Consider the following 19,798-nt stretch of genomic DNA (forward strand, 5'->3'; position numbering starts at 1 on the left):
TAGTTCTAAGGATGTTCGATCTCAGCATGACGTTTACAGTTTCCTAGGTCTAGTGTTTGATTTTGTGCCTAGGTCTAGCCGTAGTTATACCTCAACCCAAATTTGCGTGGCTGCAGCCGCTTTCTAAACCAATGTCTCTAGATGCTTTCTTACGCGTCCATCTTTGTGGGATCGACCCCTGCTTCTCTATACTAATCTATAGTATAACGGGTTGAGGGATCTTTGAAACGCAAGAGTTTGTGTGTCCATAGACAGAGTCTTCCGTGTCACCTTGAGTTCCTAGACCTAGTGTTTAGTGGATTCATTGGACTTGGTAGCTCGACTTAGAAGTTTATTACACATACACTCACACGACAGAGCCATTTCACCAACGCCTGCCGCAATGAAGGAAACAGGCGACGGCCAACCGCTGTCGCGCCGCGACCCCACTCGCACCGCGAGTTCCCGTTCCCTTCGTATACTTTCTCGTTTCTTCCTGGCTACTCTCGTCGTTCCCTTGCAAAATCTTCTTGTCTGCTGGCCACATGGCGCACATATTCTCTTGTTAATATAAAGCAACCTGATTGCAGTAATATCGTTCTCCTGAGGATATCGTGCCCAAGTATGGGGCCATACTATTCAATTATTTTAATCCATATGCATAACCATGAGTTGCTCAACGCAAACTTTTGTCATAACTTGCAGGATTGGTGGTTAGAGTTGTGGATCCAAAACCTGGTGATAGCATTATCGATTGTTGTGCAGCTCCGGGTGGAAAGACTCTTTTCATGGCTTCGTGTCTGAATGGCCAAGGTACAATTTTGCAGAATGTAGCAACTGAGCCCTTGTGACGAACAATTCTTTGAGCAAAACTTACAATGATCATCTTGTCATTCCAAAATATCATACAAGTTCAATCATGGTACAACTTCTCCGTATAACTTCTGCTAATGGTGTTCTCTTGACATTGTTATCAGGTAGCATAAGCTCAGTTGGTGTAAACAAAAGCCGATTGAGAATCCTCAAAGAGACTGCCAAGTTGCATGAATGTGATCAAGTTATCACTACCATCCATGCTGATCTTCGGGCAATTGTAAGTGAATTTCTTATTTAAATAAAATTATTTTTTCATTGCACTACTTGGCTGTTACTTATTCGTTTTACAGAGAGCAGATTTGCGCTGGACTAGGAAACTGGAAGACATGGAAGAACTTATAAATTTGCCAGACACCCTTCTTGATTCAGCTTCTAAGTAAGTCTAGCAGCTGCTTGCATGCACTTTTTTAATTGGCTATGTAAGCATGGCAAATTAAAATTTGAATCAGGTACGACAACGAATTTCCTGGATTTCCAGCAAAATAGATATGCCCGGTCCATTTCTGCAAAGATAAATGGCAGTCCGTGAGCTATTGACATGGTACATGCATGCTATATGTTACTTTCTCGTATTTATTTTTCCTCGTTGGGAGCACTGGGCATCTGACATTCAGAAATTATTCAAACCAACTTTTTTATTTGTACAAATAATGTCTCAAACTTCACTTCCTATGTGATTTCAAGAATTCTATCTTATTGTACCATTTTATTATAATTTGCTTTGCATCTACAGCTTGGTAAAGCCTGGTGGAGTACTAATATACAGCACCTGTTCAGTCGATCCTGATGAGAATTGCTGCTTTTCTTCTGAGACATCCGGTAAGTACCTGAAGAAGTTACTTTGCTCTTTCCATCGGGAACAGTAGTATGTACCATTCAAGGATATACTTTTACCATGCTAAGCGAAACAAAGAACCAACGTTCTTGTGTTTGCAGGAATTTTGTGTAGACAAATACGTGTCTCCCCCATTTGTCACTGAAGGTGGATTCTACAGCTCCAGCCCTGTCAAACACTCGCTCGATGGAGCCTTTGCAGCTCGCCTGATAAGATCTACCTGACTTACCACAGAGTGGAGTTATGATACTTAGCTGCTGATTCCTTTTAATAATCAATTATCAATTTACACACTTTTGGCAATGCAGTTTTACACAATTATTCGAGCACAATTACTCTTGGGATGTAACTGCTCTTTGAGTAAATTTAAAAGCTCAAGATCTGATATGTGTCCTTGCTAAGCAAATTTAGCCCCTCTCGGATTCATTTGGATTAGTTGAACGAAGTGCTTAACCTTAGAGAAATCGGAAAGGGTTTGGAAGAGAACGCACCAAACTGCCTACTTGCGGAGAAAGGAAGAGCGGTAAATCTAAATCCTTCGGGCTGGATTATTCGACATGACAGTGGAAAGCTCTGGAGTGCAGAAGATGGTAAAAATTGGATCTTTGAGATTGGCTCAAGTATACAGACAGTTATCAATTTTGAATTTAATATTCAGTGTTGGATACACATTTTCCAGCTTGTATTCCATGGTCAGTCAATAAAAGTGTATCATATTTTACAGCATTTGAATTTATATCTTCAAGAAAACAGTATAACCAATCTATCGAAGAATCAGAAGCATAAATTGAAATCGAAACTCCCCATATAATAAAGCAAGAATCTGAAATAAACTCTCTATCATTGAAGTTGAACAAAAGGTGTCATGATTTGACCAGTTTTCACCTTGTCAAAATTTTCTGATAAACTCTTTTATATACGCTAGATCTAGCGTGTTTTAGCATTTGAATGGTAGAAGATGGTGCTTTTGCAGAGAGTTCCCAGACACGTTGAACTAAGTTCTGGACGGTTGGGTTAAGAATTGTACTGTCCGATTATCGGATTGTACAGGTAAACCACTTGGGAGATTGTTGTATTTCCTCATGCATAAGTTGTGTCCACATTGTTTATCCCCATATATTTTTTACATAGGTGAAGTTTTGGTTCCCTCAATATAGCATCCTTGTGTGTTTTGGGATTCTTTCACGGTTGCAACTAACTGCTCGTTATTGATAACATGCACCATTTTTTTCATTGTTTCCAACGTAGCAAGATTCAACCTGCATAAACTTTGGCATAAAGATAGCCCAATTAGAAAATGATGAAAGAATAATAATTAATGAGGTATTAAACTGTATAGAATTCTATTCTATATGTAATACTTCCTTCATCCCATTCTAAGTGGATCATTTTTTTTCTGGCATGGGAATTTATAATGTTACTTTGTAAGTTAAGGAAAGAAAATAAAGTAAGAGAGAGAGAGAAAGTAGAGAGAGTGATGTTTCCACTTTAAGAAATGTGTCATTTAAAGTGGGATATCCCAAAAAGGAAAATGTGTCACTTAGAGTGTGATACGTGCATATCTATCTTCATATCTTTATTAATTAGTTAGTTTTGATTTATCGTATCTTTAGGATATCTATTTTCTTGTTCGTTAAGTTACTAGCATTATAAATAGGTGACATTGTTGTTATTTCCCATCAATGAATGAATATATGAAGCTTGAGTTATCGACGGGATTCCGCCTCCCGAGACTTCTTGTTTATCGTCTCCGACATCGTGATAAGGGAAATGCCCTTATCAAATTGGTGCTTTCATCCTCGAACTCATGGCCGAAGTCAATCCTCGCTCATGGCCGGAGATATCGCAAGCATCCAAAGACTTGCAACTGAATTCAATAGCTGCAACTTTGGAATATATCCTCGCTTGGCATGCCCGACTCGAGACCTGATTGATTGAGTATGAGCATAGGGCAGCAGCCACGCTCCCTCCGCTGCACCCAGAACTTGACCCACCCGACGGAACCCCACTGTACTGCACAGCCGCAATTCCAGTTCACCTGCTACCAGCCGCCGCCGCCTCCAAACACCGACGAGTTGCCGCCTCCTTACACCTACATGGATTCATACGCGCTGCTGCAAAGTCTCTACACCGAACCACTGAATCCACCGCCACCCTATGTCCCGCCGTGTCAAGCGTATTCCTACCACGAACAGCCTTGTGGCCAGTTCCAGCCGTTGTCCCGCAGGAGCCCTACACCTACTTGGATTCATACGCGCCGCTGCAAAATTCCTACACTGGATACCATTCGTGGCAGTATAACTACCCGCCCATGAATTTTATATCCCAGCCGCCACTGCCGCGATCAGAATACCCGCAGCAGCCCTCCTGCTAGCACAACTGCTCCGCACCAACGCCTCCGCCTCCATCTCCGCCTCCTGTTGTTGCTGTCCTAACCCCAACCCTAATAGCGTCTCAGGAAAAAGTCGAGGAGCTATCTAAGTCACTTGAAGAAGCTCTGGCCAAGCAAGGGGAAGAAAGTGGTGACCTAACGGACTATGAGAGAGACTATGATATGCTTCCAATAGTGGTAGAACTCTCGGAACATAATTGCAAGGGAGATGTGAGGCAAGCAGTTGAACCCCAGTCTCAGCCGAACGAGCTTCCTATGAAGGAGGGGCAAACTAAAGCGAACACATCTCATGATGAAGTAAAGAATGACATTGCCTATATCTATGTGGATTTACATGCCGCTAATGCTACAAATTTTGATCATCAATCGTCATCGTTCGACGACGATGCACGGTGGATTCCTCCGTGCAATAAGACGTCATGTTTGGGCATTCTTGAACGGACAAGCGTCCCGTTTTAGCGTTGGATTTTGGCAACCACATTGGTCCTCCTTTGATTATTTTGTGGAAGATGATGAAGGGAGACGCTCAACTATTTGGTGTGTGTTTGATCCAGGAGGGGATACCTCCGCAAGGTTTTCACTTTCTACTATGTACGTTGCTTCGTGGTTCCCACCTTGAGGACAAGGTGGATTTCAACCGTGGAGGAGTTGATATGTGCATATCTATCCTCATATCTTTATTAATTAGTTAGTTTTGATTTATCGTATATTTAGGATATCTACTTTCTTGTTCGTTAAGTTACTACCATTATAAATTGGTGACATTGTTATTATTTTCCATCAATGAATGAATATATGAATTTACGTCTCTTTCTGTTTTATTTTAGTACTTTGTTTAAAGCTTGGGTTATCGACGGGATTCCGTCTCCCGAGACTTCTTGTTTATCGTCTCCGACATCGTGATAAGGGAAATACCCTTATCAGAGTGGGATCGGATAGAGTAGTTAAAGTATAGAGAAAGTATAGTATGAGGGAGAACTATATTATTCTCTCTTTTACTTTACTTCCCCTCGACTACCTACTATTTTTTTCAAAAAGAGTGCATTGCTTAGCTAGGGACATAGGGAGTATATGAACTAAAGGTAAGTAATCCAACATAATCCTCTATGAATATTCTGTTCCAATTAGTGTGATTTACTTCCTTTTTTAACACTCCTCTCAAGTTAATAACGGAGTTTCCGATACTAAACTTTTCACGTACTTCGGAAAAATTATTTGATTCCACTGCTTTTGTTAGAATAACTGCATTCTATGAAAATTCTTGACACATGAATACTATCTTCATTCTCCTCTATGGAAAAATATATTGGGCCTTTCACTAGAGTGACTCCTTCAATATCATCTTTGGTCAAGAAAGATTGAGAACTTTTGAAAATAAGAGTTGTGATTGTTTGGACACAAATATTGCATGAATCCTTGTCGCATACTTGGGTCAAATTTGAAAAGGATTGAATTATTTGGATCCATTGTCTTTAATTTTCGTTGTATGAAAAAAAAAGATCAATAATAGAAAGAAAAATGAATTGTGAGAATGGGAGGGGAAATGGTTATTCACTCACAGGAGGGGAATAAAATATAAAATTGGAAAGTGTAGTTGAAAACGGTACATGGAAAACAAAATTGCCCCAATAATCAACTTATTAAAAAGTGGAAGTGGTTCGTTCAGGTGGGGATTGGGTCGCAATAAACAATAATACTCGCTCCATCCACAAAATATTATCAACATTTGACTCGGTGCAATTTTAAGAAATGTGAAAAAAAAATTAGTAAAATATGAATCCAACATTTATATGTTAGATTTTATAATAGAATGTAAGTGTAATGAGTTAATGATAAATGAGGTCTATTTATCAAAAAAGAAAAAAAAAAGGAACAAAATGGACATTTCACGGACAGACAAAAGTGGCAAAAGTGGACAACATTTCACGAACGAGGAGGGAGTAAGTGATTCACATTTATTTTAATATTTTATGCATCAAACATAAATTTTCAATCCAATAAGGATAGAAGGAATATAGAAACATATTGATAAAATCACAAAGTTAGAAACATTATCTATATTTTCAAGGTTTCCTATAATTAAGGTGGACTGAGAGTGCCATCTACCAAAAAAACAAAGTACTCCTCAGATCCCAACCCCATCAACTTCAATAATCTGTAGCAATGTAGGGATATCAAATCCCCATACCATACTCTACCCCCAATATTTACACAGCTAAATCACACCCCCAGGTTACCTTCTATGCCTACTAGTGCGCTTCCGCCCCTTTGTTCGCTTCCAACAAATCCCGCTGTCCATCAAACCTTCATTTCTCCTCTTAAGCAAGCCGTTACTCAGAGAAGACGCCTCCAAAGAATCCCCGTATAATATAATGTTTGTAATAATTGCATGGACGATGACCTCACTTTTGGGAACTAATATGCCCCTCCTCTCCACCACTGCTGTTTGGCCGCAGCATGCCTCTCTCACTGCTCGCTCTTTTAGCTTCTCGATGATAGAATCCTTTTCTTCCTTGAGAGAGTCGGTTGGAATCTGAAGATAACGTGATTATTAAATACCGTGTAATGCAAGTCAACAACATCAGGTTGATTTCTAGGCATTATCTGCACAGAGAAAAAGTATATTTCCACCAACTCCCTAACCCGACCCTCTGCAACGAATATGATGAACGAGACTCTGTGAAGTTGCATACTTCATGCATGAATTGACTTATACTATTTATCAAGTGACATCCCCAAATCCTCGTGAAATATCTGATTACTAAGAATCCATATTTGCAGAATCCCCAAATCTCTCACTGCTTAGAGTTATGAGCAGGTCTTACTATAACTTTATCTCGTGTATGTAAAGCATTAACAAATTGACAGCTATCCCAAGAAAAATAAAACTACCTCCGTCCCTGAAAAGTATGAACATTTTGTTCCGCACGGGTTTTAATGTATAATTGGTAAAGTAAGAGGGAGATAAATGGTAGTGTAAGTAGTGTTAGTGGAGAGTGGGCTCCACATCATTAATAGTGTAGTGTAATGGTATAAGTTGTAAATAAAATGATGTGTAGGGGTAATGTGTTGTTTAACTATTCCAAAATTAGAAAGTTAATTCTTTTTAGGGACATACTATTAAGGAAATAGTTCGAGAGGGAGTAATAAGGGAATTATTTAGGATTGCAGAAGGAGCAGATGATAATGCTAAAATTAAAACCCTTGAAGGAAAGTTTATTCTCACCTCAAAATCAACAGGTATTTTGAGATCTGCATGTGTACACTTGCAACCAGCGCTGAACTGCAAAGTCAAGAAAACATCCAAATGTTTTGTACTCCTAGCTGTCCTCCTGATAAGCAATGGACAATAGTTTTTGGTCGAGAAAAACAAATATACACATGAGGTCATACTTCGATAAGCACAAGGCATTCAGACCAATGAGTACTCCGAGAGTTTAGGTATGAAAAATGAGAATTTTTCGTGTAAGGAAAAAGACCTTCCAGAAAGTACTCCACAGTGGAGAAAAGAATATGAGACATTTTACAGCAAATATAACCCCGGCCTCATTCTATGTGGACTTGGATAATTCTAAGACATAGCTACAATAGAAATGAAGCATATATACCTTTTGAGATGAAGAGGTTGATCATATAAAACAGCTGCCTTCATGCTTAGACTTTCAGTGAAGGAAACCTAGTGTCCAATTACAACAGAAAGTAAAGACCCCAAAGTAAACCAGAAATGCAAGTTAATCCTCAAAAGGTCCCAAATGGTTAATCTAACTGGCAACGTATTCCAGATCCTATTATAGAACCAACCAGAACTATCAACGTCTCCAAGTATGTGCTCAAATATTAACACCCAGCAGCTAAACAAAGAACTCAATAACAACTACTACTATCAGGTAACTAAGTACCAGTACTGGAACTGCTTATTGTTCCCACAGAAAGAAGCAAGAAACTTAATGTGACTTGTTTCCTTTTCTAATCAAGAAGCAAATTAGTTAGTGATGAGTTCTCCTGCCTTTCATTTACTAATAGAAACTCAGTATGGGCATGTATAATTTATCAAATCAGTAAAGTTCATCAATGTACCTCTACTGATTTGATAAAAGGCAATGGTGCTTGCTTCCCATGCACACTGGCTATCCTGAGGGTCCAGTTCACATACTTTTTATCTGAGATAAAAGTAAACAACTATCAAAAGCAAAATTACATAAAATAGTTGCACACATTTTCTGAGTGAATTTTTACATAAAAAATAGAAGTATGACATCTGGCATAAACCAGATAAAACTACTTATAAATGGTCTTTTGGCCTGCAGTGTCATAACATGAGATGCTTGGAGTGCATGGGATAATCCATTGGAGATAATCATCATTTAATGAAAATGTAAGAAGAAAAAAGTTCCAATTCCACAAGTTGGAGATATACAGGTAGAAGTTTCATGGGGAATTGGGGATATAGAATAAGGTATAAACTTTAGGACCCTATGCAATGAAAAGTGAGATGAAAGTCTTTGAAGGATATTTAGGATTTCACATTAGAAACAGCAAGTCAAAATTCAGTTGAAGAAAATATTAACGAAAAATAAGGCAAATTGATGAATAATTTTGAGAAAAAAAATACCTAGACTTAGGGCCTGGGTTATAATAATCTGGAAAAGATCAATCCTAATAAATGGAGGGATACGCATATTTAGCATGCCCATAACTCCTGTCATCACCTGAAAAAAAGGTAATTTTAGCCATTATCACAACACAGTTAAGAAATCATAACATTTATGCAACAAAATAATAGTCATTCCCGCCGAAAAGCTATATCACTGTCAATGTAGATGGTGACGATTTGGTCAAAGAAGAACTGTGAAAGGGTGCAGTTTTATAAGCCAAAACATGGGGCAATTTTTTTGAAGAATGGTTTCAGGTGAAAGAAAAAAATGAGATCAAACAACTTGGCTGAGTGCCCAGCCTTATTATTTTCATTTATATTCAGTACCTTCATTTACTTAATTTAATATAACCCAAAGATTCTTAAGATTTTAACTTGGATGAATAAACATAATAAACAAATGAAGTTTGTGTCATTCAAAGTCACCTCGTCAACACGTCCGTGTATCACCAAACTCGCTTTCTTGTCCTTGGGGGTTTTCTGAAAATTAAAAGGCATATCTTAATCCAAGTGCCAAAATAACAGCCATTTCATCTTTCTTTCTTTCTTTCTTTTTAGTTGGGGATGGGGGGCTGAATTTTTACCCAGATCTCTCACCCTCACAAATGAGGAGGAACACCACTAAGCTACAAGCCCTAGGATAGAGCAATTTCATCTTGCTTGTGTGTTACAGATGAAAGTTTAGAGACGCTTCAGATATCACATGCTATTCAGCTGGGATTCAGAATTGTTGACACCCTTTACCTGGAGATTCACAATTATGATCTTCCCACCACCCTTTAGGCATTTTAGGGGCAAATTGCATGCAGGAGTAATTTGCAAACTGCAGAGAGTAATATCAGTTAAAAAGAGTAAAATCAAGATAGCTTCAGGTGAAATGAGTTGCAGATGGTGGCATGACAAGTTCCACAAACCTCACGAATAACAATAGCAGGATACCAGATTGCAAGTGAAGCAATAAGACCATTGTTGACAACCAGAATTTTAAATGTTGACGAAAAGCTACATTTTTTTAATGCAAGATGAGTCATCCTGAGGATAATAGAATTTTAAGATAAGAACATCTCATGCGTTTCTGAAGATCTCGATTCTTGTAATTTCAAGATATTAAGTTCGGTTTCCAGGCTTCAGCATAAGACATAGCTCTGCCAAAACGGCTAAACCAACATACTTTTTGAGTACAAACAGGAGTTATATGCCAGTTTGCATTTTAAGAAACAAAGCTTCCGTCAGCTATGACCAAGCTTAACTAGTGCCTAGAGGAAAAACATTTTGTATGATAATAGCATTCCCCAGGTTTATAATTTTTGGCAAGGAGCAGAATCTATTAAGCTTTTAAAGAACATAAAAAATGCAGAGTTCTCAAAGTGAAAGAGATAGATATCGCTGCACAAGTAGATATAATCTTATTAATTACCTGGTTCCTAAACATAATACAAGATCAGCCATTTTGCAATGTTTTGCTGCAGGATCCATCTCCTTAGGCGGCAGAGCATCCTTTCAGATAAAATGAACATTAGCTATATGACTTCAAAATATGATGAGCGAAGCCATCTTGTTCAATTCCAAAATCACAAAACAGATAATAGTACCAAATATTGTGGTTACTTTAGATCATTGTTCACACTTCATAGTGCATGCAATTAAATCCAATCTTCAAAAGGTAATAATTTTATGATCTTTGTAGTTCAGCTATCGAAGAGCTAGTAAGAGACTATTTCATCAACTATTAAAAATTCATTACTCATAGAACACGTTATGATGAACTTACTGAACCTTTCAAATTACACCACAGACGAGCAGAATCAAAACATCTATTAATACTTATTGAAAAGCTCAAATTAAAGGGTTCTCCAAAGAAAATTATACCTCCCAGTCCAGAACAGTATCCCTCAGTTTTGCACCACAACCTGCCTTGGAGCAACGGCGAGTCGTCTCCTTCAACCCAATAGTCTCAATTTCAAAGTCCCTGACATATCTACAAGGGAATTAACTATTATAAACAAACAAGCCCAAGCTCCAAAGCTAACATTCTATGTGCAATGGATCAGACTTCAAGTACAAATTGAATTAAAAACTTGTTATTAATTTTAATTGAAAATCATATTAAAAATACATACTCAGCTCCACATGATGGGCATTGTTCCATGAAGGAGTCTCCATGTAATTCAGAAAGTTTTTCCCTCGGTATTCCAGAACGAAGATGGAGGCCATCAACATTCTAGCATATCAGACAAGTCACCACAAAATGAGAGTTAAAACCGCCATATCAAGAACAACAATGTAACTTTAGATGTAAAGCGCAAAATATACTCCATATGATGCATTTCAAATGGAAATCATGTAATAGCAGAAAAACAAAAAAGGAAAAGCTATAAAAGAAAAATAAATTCAAGACGTACGTCTGATCCTTCTTTAATATTAGATGAGTGTAGAAAATAGATAGAACCGATTACTACCAATTATGTTTAGTTTAACATTATCATGGAGGTATAAGGCATACCTGGCTAATCAGAAACTTCAGGATACCAGCCTTCTCAAATTCAACTAGTGCCATATGGGTTGTGCTTGGTGTTGCTCGATGGAAAGGTAAAGATGCTTCGGGCAAGGCTTTGCCTTGGCGCTGAGAATCAGTGTGATAATAACTTAGGAAAAATAGCAGGGGCCGGGGTGGGGGTCTTCTAAAGTTTCAAGCAATAATAACTTTATAAACATCCGTACCAATAAAAAGAAACCAAACTACAGTGGCTATGAAGGTAGAAATGGTAAACTTAGAAGTTAGTGCACTCATGCCTATAATTAAGGTAAATAAGTGCTACATTACATATTCTAATATTAAAAAGCATTGGAGTTAAAAAGGTTTAAAATGAAGGATTTAGAAAATTGAGAAAATAATTATCTTGGAGAGCCATGAGGATTGCGAAAGGGTGTGAGATCTCCAATATGTATTGGAATAGATAATTAATTAACAGAGAGATAATTAGATACAAAATTATTTTCCCCGTACCAGAACTGTATGCTAGATTTTCACCTCAGTTGACCAAACTACAGTGGCTAACGTACGCTATGAATGACGATATGTTGCACTAACAACCATGTGATTCTATGAAAAGAGGCGACGATCAAGATCCACCAACCATAATTTGCTTACTAAATCATAACTATGGTTCTCTTTCTTCCTCAAAGGTTGCACACGGCTAAAGTCATGACGTATAAAAGCACAAGGCATTATTGTGACTGATTCAAGATCCACCAACCATAACTTGCTTACTAAATGCTAACTATGGTTCCCTTTCTTCCTCAAAGGTTGCATAAAGCTAAAGTCTTTAGCGATGAGGTGTAAAAGCACAAGGTATTATTTTGACTGAAATCATTTTTTCCATGTCAAATGCCAGGTGGTGCTGCATTCAAATTAAAAAGATCAAGAAATGCATTATCAAGCAACTAAAATGAAAATTAACTCGTGATCAAGAGACACAAATTCTATAAATGTCCATTAAATTATTCTAGTAGAAAAGTCATTCTTAACTTTTTTTATTAAAGACATGAGTTTTAATTGGACAGCACTAATATCACATTCAAACAAAGAGAATGCTTCTAGGACGCAATTTTGCCTGTTTGGTGGAGCCTTCTATTAAAATCATGTCAAAAAGTTCTTAAAGAATGCAATGCTGAGCCACCCAGTACCTGAAGAGTCCAGATGCCCTTGGGGCCACGAAAGTCAGGTATACCACAAGAAGTGGATATCCCTGCCCCAGTGAATACCACCATGTGCTTGCTCTGCATGAACAAACAAGGCTCTTCAGTTTAATTGAGAGAACCGAACTCGATGAATATATACCATTGCCAGGTCAGACCTTTTGAATCATCCGAGCGAGTCGTTCAACCTGAAGTGAAGACATTAAGTTGCAGTCAAATATTCATCCGACTATTTTCCAAATGATGCTGTGACCTACTAGTACAACCCCTTTTAACACATAAGCTAACAATCACTCCAAAGGGAAAATCTGATGCTAAGATTTATAAGGGTTCAAGAGTAAAACTTCATCTCGATTTGCTTGGTTTTGGTACAAAAATGGATAAAGGTTGTCATTTAATTCAATCACTTCCTCTGCAAACAAATCCATCAGTTTGATCATATCTATACTATGAATCCCCCAATAACCAGCCTTAATTTCAATTGACAAATACCTACCATGACTTCATATGATTTCAAAATTCCAGAAAAGGGAAAATCGGGTTCCATTAGATTATTCCTCAAGAGTCGATGAAAAATAAATGCTTCAACATAACAATGAATAATGCTGTTCACCAGAAAGCATTTCTCACGGAAGAACCAAACAAATTAGTTTAGGGCATCATTAAACCCTCCAATGATAGAATGACAATAATTTGAGAGGAAAGATACCTAAACAGCTAATTGAAGTAATACCAAACAGAGATAGAATGATCGTCGAAGCACAACTAAAAAAGAAGAAAGAATTCATCAACAAGCACTGAAAATGCATCACAGAAGGAACAATGTAGCCAAAACACAAAGTAGAACAATGAGACCCCCAAAAAAAATCTTTACTTTTTCCTGGAAAACGTGAGATGGGTCGAAAAATTCCGCCATTCCAACGTTGCCCACATCTTCTATGAAGGAAAGCTTCTCGGCATACCCCAGAGACATTTTGGGTTTTTCCCTTTCTTTTTGGTCTCTGGGAACTTGTTTATTAATTTTTATGGGTATTTGATGTGTGAGAGAGTCGATCGAATTAAAATGGTAAAATGAAATTGAATTGGATTGATTTTGTGCACACTATATAACGTCTAATAGATTCTTCTCCTGTGTAAATATATTCGAATTGGCAGGGCCATATATTCTGGATCAAAAGTTCAAGTTCGCCTTTAGACCACTTTGTTATTTATGGACTAGTGTTAGCACAATAGCACCCGCGCTACGCACCGGTAAGGCGGTAAAGATCACCTAAGGCCACCCGCAATGCGTCACGCGGGTGGCTCGTGTTCCGTCACGCTGGGACGAGACGGCTGCGTGACGCGTTGCGGCGCCCCGTCTCGTCCCCAGCCCGTCCCCAGCTCATCACACGTCCCGTTCTGCCGCGACGGAACGCGAGACGGCTCGCCACGCGCCGAGGCTACGTGGCACGCTCCCAGGCCATGCGTGACGCCCACTCGCCGTCCCGCGAGTGGGCGTCGTCACGCTAACGCAATAATTCTTTTATTAAAAAAAATCGGATTAAATAAAAAAAATAATAATAATAATAATAATAATAATAAATGTTAAATGGTAATATTACCGTTAATAGAGCCGTTTTTCCTTTTTTTATTTTTTTTAAAATTTTTTACTCTATAAATACTCCTAATTCATCTTCATTTCACACACAACTACACATCTATTCTTTCCAAATCATATAAATTTCCTCTCCAATTTTCATCTAACATCTCATCACAAAATGTCCGGCGACGGAAACTCCAGCGGTGGCGGCTCCGGCTCGTGGGATCTCAACGCGTTCGGCCACTGGGGGAACATGTACAACACATTGGGTGGTTCCGGTTCGTCGACGCCGAGGGGGTATGTGGATGCATACACTCGTCCCTCCGCCCCGCGGTATTCGCAGGGACTCTCCCAGATTCGGGAGGATTGCCCGGTTCAACCCACTCCGGAAGAAGGCCGAGGCGGGGGAAGTTCCAGGGCGGAGGCGGACAAGGAGGAGGAGGATCTAGGCCGGCATCCGTACGGCCCCAAAGAAACGCTGGCGGTGTACAACGCCTGGATCAGCGTCTCGTACGATCTCATCGTCGGGAATCAACAACCCCGGAAGTGCTTCTGGGAAAAGGTCACCGAGGCCTATCACGAGATTAAGCCGAAAAAGACCCACCGCCGCACATATAAGATGCTCTGCGCTCACTTTGACCGAGTCGACAGAGAGGTCAAACGATTATGCGCCATCTACAAGCATGAAGCGGCTCAGTACCAAAGCGGAGCCACGGGAGCCGACATTCTAAGGTCGGCTTTGCGGGTCTACTACGAAGACACCAACAAACAATTCAAATATGTCGATGTTTGGGAGGTCGTCAGGGACGAGGAAAGGTGGGCCGGCAGTGTGCGGTCCAGCTCGGGCTCAACCTCGAAGCACACGAAGCACACGGCGAGTGGCCAATACTCGTCTGGTGAGGGCGATTCGGGCAGCGGGCAACAAGAGTTTGCCTAGCAGAAGGAGAGACCCCGGCAGACGATACCGGGGGGTCCTCCCGTGAGCGCCGTCGGCCGCAAGGGAGAAATGCGGCGAAGGTGGCTAGAGGGTGGAGGGGCCGAGCCGAATCAAGCCAGGCGGGCTCGGGGGGACCCTCGAACTCCCTTATGTCCATGTACATGACCGCCACAATGGCGGACACTTCCCGCTTTACGCCCACCCAATACCAAGCTTGTCTTAACGGAGTTACGTTTATGGTGGCACAACTTGGCGTTCCACCTCCTCAAGGCTTCGATGCACCTCAACCGCCTCCTCCGGAGGATGATTCGCCGGCGGAGTAGTTTTTTTTTATTTCCTATAAAATTGTATTTTAAATTATGTCATTTTTATTTTTTTTAGGATTTTAATTATATCTTTTTTTATTTTTTTGAATTTTAAGTTGTATTTTTTTATGTTGTAATTTTATTTTATTTTTAATGAAGTGTTTTTTTTTTAATTGAATTTGGTTGGAAATAAAAATAAAATGAAATTGAATGAATAGTAATTTAAGGGACGGTTAAGGGACGGAGGGTTGCAGGTTCCGTCCCTTAGTTAAGGGATGGAGTAAAAAAGTACAGTGGAGCCCGCGAATAGTAATTTAAGGGACGGTATAGTGACGGCGTTGTGGATGGCCTAAACCATCTCCTCATGCATCTCCTAAAAAACTAGAAGTAATATTTTTAGAAAGTTCATTCTTTCTAAAAACATATTTTATTCGACAACTAGAAACATAAAATTAAATAAATTTAAAATTAAAATAACATATACAAATATATTGATTAGCATGACAGTGGGTTATGCCTCCCCCATTAAGATTTTCATTTGAGTTCAACATGGATTTTTAAGAAATATAAAGGAAAGTGTGTGAGAAAATATAGTGGAATGTGAGGCGTATTTTTGTTTTTGCAAAAGGTTGAAACCCCAACCCCAAGGGCCCTCCACATTCCGGTCCGACAATATTGTGAAGGGTGTCCAATCAGGGTACGCAGTGGCCCGCTAAGGGGGAGGTGTAACCCACTGTCAAGCCTATCTCCAAGGCCCACACTTGTGCCTGAGAGGTGTTACAATTTACAAGGCAGTAGTGGGAATCGATTCTTGATCATTCTTGCAAATCTGCCCCTTCGGAACCAACTACACTGCCCTAGTTTTATAAGGGGCCTTTTGGAAGCTATGTTACAGTTAGATAGTAGGACTTATCCGGATTTAGTTGTGTGTTTGGTAGCTATGTTACAAATCTGCATGACCTATGTTTTGTATCCGGCCCGGACGAAGTCCATTGAAAAGCCAATGTTTCAAGCAACAATATAACTACCCATTTTCCTAAGTTACATATCTAGTCAACCTAGTTAGTTTTAGTAAAATACAATTTTACCCATCAATTTTGTATATAGCCATAATTAAAAAATTTAAGTTATGATCATATTTATTATGTACTCCATTTTTATCATTTTATATAATTAGAAACGGTATGCTTGGATATTTTTCATCGTCAACAAATTGCCAAAATCACCCAAAATTAAGGCAACATGGTGATTTTAATCATTAAGTTAAATTAATGAGGATAATTTTGACAATTCTATTTTTTATCTTTATTTGTAACTTGTTGTACCAAACATCTAAATAGAATAACTCAAAATCATCTGTAGCTACCAAACACTCAATCAATATAAATTAACTAATCGAAACAATGATAACTATCACTATTTGTATCATGTCTGGTCGAAACACAACATTGCTACCAAACGATGCCTAATAGAATGTGAATAGAATGAATTAGTGGAAAGTGAGATGTACTTACCGTTTATAATAAAAGTGAATTGAGACTTTTAATGACAGACGGACTAAGATGATAAGCCGAAACTCCTAATGACGGACGGAGGGGGTAGATTACAATAATGGTAGAAATACAAAGTACAATATGCGTTATAAATGGATTTATTTTTTATACTTAATATTAATGAGGATGCAAGGGTAAAGACCAGATGTATATTTAATATTGAAGATATACTCCCTTCGTCTCACGGTAGATGACACACTTGGAGAATGACACGTGATTTTAGGATATATTGTTTTGTGTGTTAAGTGGAGAGAGAAAATAATATATTTTTATTAATTTGAGAGAAAACTTTTTTCAAAAAAGGAAATGTAATAATATCTTTTATAGGACAAACTAAAAAGAAAAGTGTTACATCTATTATGAGATGGAGGGAGTACTAAATACGAGAATGGATCCCCTATTGTGGCTAAATCACAACACAAAATACTTTGCTTAATACACAACAATTTAGGAACAAAACGCAGCTTTCTCATCGTTCTTTTTCATTCTCTTTTTTTAATATTATGGGATGGAGGGAGTACTAAATACGAGAATGGATCCCCTATTGTGGCTAAATCACAACACAAAATACTTTGCTTAATACACAACAATTTAGGAACAAAACGCAGCTTTCTCATCGTTCTTTTTCATTCTCTTTTTTTAATATTTTCATCCTTCTCTTTCTTTCTCTTTTTCCAATATATCCATTCTTGTTTTTATATTTTAAAATACTGAAAAAAATGAGTCCATATAAAGTACTCCATTATCATTCATGAAATATATTTATCTTAAAAGTAAGTTATTTCAAAACGGATAACTACAATAAAAAAGTTTTAAACTTTACTAAAAAAATCATTAATTAACCGAAAGAAAATAATTAAAAATAAAATATTTTTAAGCTAAATATTTTATTCAAGAATGATAACAGTAATTAATATTTTATTCATTACTTAAAAATACATAATAAGAATAAAAATATTAAATAAAGAGAATGAAAGAGGAGGATCTGCATTTTGATCCTAAATTGTAGCGTATTAAACGTAGCATCCACCACCCCCTACTAAATAAAAGCCCATTTTTTATTGACCAAAGTATATCTTATAGAGATATTATTATTGCAATGTGTATTAGATGCACTAGCGGATCCAGGGAGGGGTAGGAGAGGGTACGGTTGCCTCTCCCAGACGACCAATTACCATGGATCCGAACGTATATTTTTCATAGTCGCTTCCTCCGTTTGTTTCTAATTTTGCTTCGAGGACGAAGCACAGTAGCAATTTCATCATCTCTATTTTTTGATCCTAGATCTGCCACTTAGGTGTGTCGAAACGGGTACCGCGGGACCCAAACCCGATTTTGCGGGTACCCGAACCCGAAAAGTTCAATAGTATAGTACTACCTAATCCCGACCCGTATGGTTATACGGGTAACCTGATACCCACATTGGGTATCCCGAACCCGCAGTTGCGGGTACCTAAACCTGCTGGCATAATTTCAGTTGTGTATTATTCAATGGTATTATGATTTTAGTTTTCGATAGTACTTATCATCAATGCTAGTCATCTAATACAATAATTTTATGTACATGTGTCATTCCAGAATGAATTTTGGGATTTCATATATATGCTTGTACTCTATAATGAGTTTCTGCTACAAAGCCGGAGAAGTTAATCTGCGTACAAAATTTCTCACCGCAATTTTAGTAAAACAAATACAAGTACAATTCTACAGCAACAACTCAGCAATCTGGACAGAGTGCAACACCTTTGCATATTTGATCTCCACAAACAAATCAAGCATGTCTAAAATCTAATCATCATTCAAAAGTTTAATATGAAACTAAAAATAATTCACTTTAATTATCAGAGACACAATTGGAAATAAGTATCGAGCAATATATATTTCAATATTTGAAAGTAATTAACTAAAATAAAATATTTGAATACCCTAATCCTAAAAATACCGGGTATTATCGGGTTTATCGGGTATACTCATGCGGGTAGAGGGTATACCCATACACGCAAATTTAAAACACACTACCCCATCACGCCCCGTTTCCTTACCCGTTACGACACCCCTTACGCTAAAAGAAGCATGTTTTGTTTCATTTTGTTACTAACTTTTATGGAACACAACCATATTTAAAGATATAAATTTTTTATGTAAATTTAAAATATATTTTATTTTATTCATAAGTCTATCTAAAATGCAATATCAAAATCTTGTCATCAAAATAGTGATTTAAACAATTATGAATTAATTTCATTGTCATTCCTAATGTCCCTATATTTATGGATGGAAAGAGTATTAAATAATACTAGCAAAGAACTAAAAAAATTTGAAGGAAATACTTATTTTGAGTAGTAAAAATTTAAGGGAAGGCTGTAAAGTGTATTAATGTAAAGTGATTGTTATTTCCAGAGCTGATTTTCCATATATATGGATTAGAGCATCGTTAACGCACTGGGTCGGGCCGCAAAACGCGAGTCCCGGCCCGTCCTAAGCGTTGGAGGGGCGGAAGTTCCGGCCCAGGCCGGTCCCGGGGCCGCATTTGCAGCCCGGTGACGCTCCCGGGGTCCGGCCCGGCCTAGGGTTAATTGCTTCGGGACGGGCCGCAAACCCCCAAAAAAATTATTTTTCTTTTTTTTTTTTTTATTTTTTTTGCCTATTTTTACCCATTTCTTCAACATTCTTCCACCAATTTCTCCATTTCTATCCTCTAAATTATTTCAATATTTTTTCTAGAAATTGTAATTTTTATTTTCTAGGGTTTAATAAAAAAAAATTTCTAGGATTTGTAATTTTTTTTCTAGGATTTGTAATTTTCTTTTTTCGACTGAACAATGTATTTTCCCGGCTTGAATTGTTCAACGTATTGCATTTACTAGTAAAATATGTTGAAGTTGTGAATAGTGTCATTTATTAGTTGCGGCCCGGGTTGGGGCGTGTAGGGTTAGAGCTGTTGAGAAAAGGAAGCATCAATAAACATTTAAGGAGAATGAAGTTCCAA

The 19,798-nt window shown here is 38.1% G+C and overlaps 2 protein-coding genes across 2 annotated transcripts; one reads left to right on the plus strand and one right to left on the minus strand.

The window, feature by feature from the left end:
* Positions 1-382: 382 nt before the first annotated feature.
* Positions 383-1,914, plus strand: LOC121749405 (probable ribosomal RNA small subunit methyltransferase B). Its single transcript, XM_042143976.1, has 6 exons — positions 383-455; positions 685-792; positions 957-1,072; positions 1,146-1,231; positions 1,589-1,674; positions 1,805-1,914. The coding sequence occupies exons 1-6, from the start codon at positions 383-385 to the stop codon at positions 1,912-1,914; spliced, it is 579 nt and encodes a 192-aa protein (XP_041999910.1).
* Positions 1,915-6,068: 4,154 nt separating this feature from the next.
* Positions 6,069-13,545, minus strand: LOC121746486 (NAD-dependent protein deacetylase SRT1-like). Its single transcript, XM_042140341.1, has 14 exons — positions 13,310-13,545; positions 12,594-12,623; positions 12,424-12,516; positions 11,240-11,359; positions 10,857-10,957; positions 10,606-10,714; positions 10,154-10,233; positions 9,481-9,559; positions 9,163-9,216; positions 8,695-8,791; positions 8,160-8,242; positions 7,691-7,758; positions 7,309-7,414; positions 6,069-6,615 (listed from the first exon to the last, which is right to left on the minus strand). The coding sequence occupies exons 1-14, from the start codon at positions 13,406-13,408 to the stop codon at positions 6,316-6,318; spliced, it is 1,419 nt and encodes a 472-aa protein (XP_041996275.1). The 5' UTR covers positions 13,409-13,545; the 3' UTR covers positions 6,069-6,315.
* Between the last annotated feature and the right edge of the window lie 6,253 nt (positions 13,546-19,798).

Source organism: Salvia splendens, chromosome 9, assembly GCF_004379255.2.
Source record: "Salvia splendens isolate huo1 chromosome 9, SspV2, whole genome shotgun sequence".
In the NCBI taxonomy this organism is placed as follows: Eukaryota; Viridiplantae; Streptophyta; class Magnoliopsida; order Lamiales; family Lamiaceae; genus Salvia; species Salvia splendens.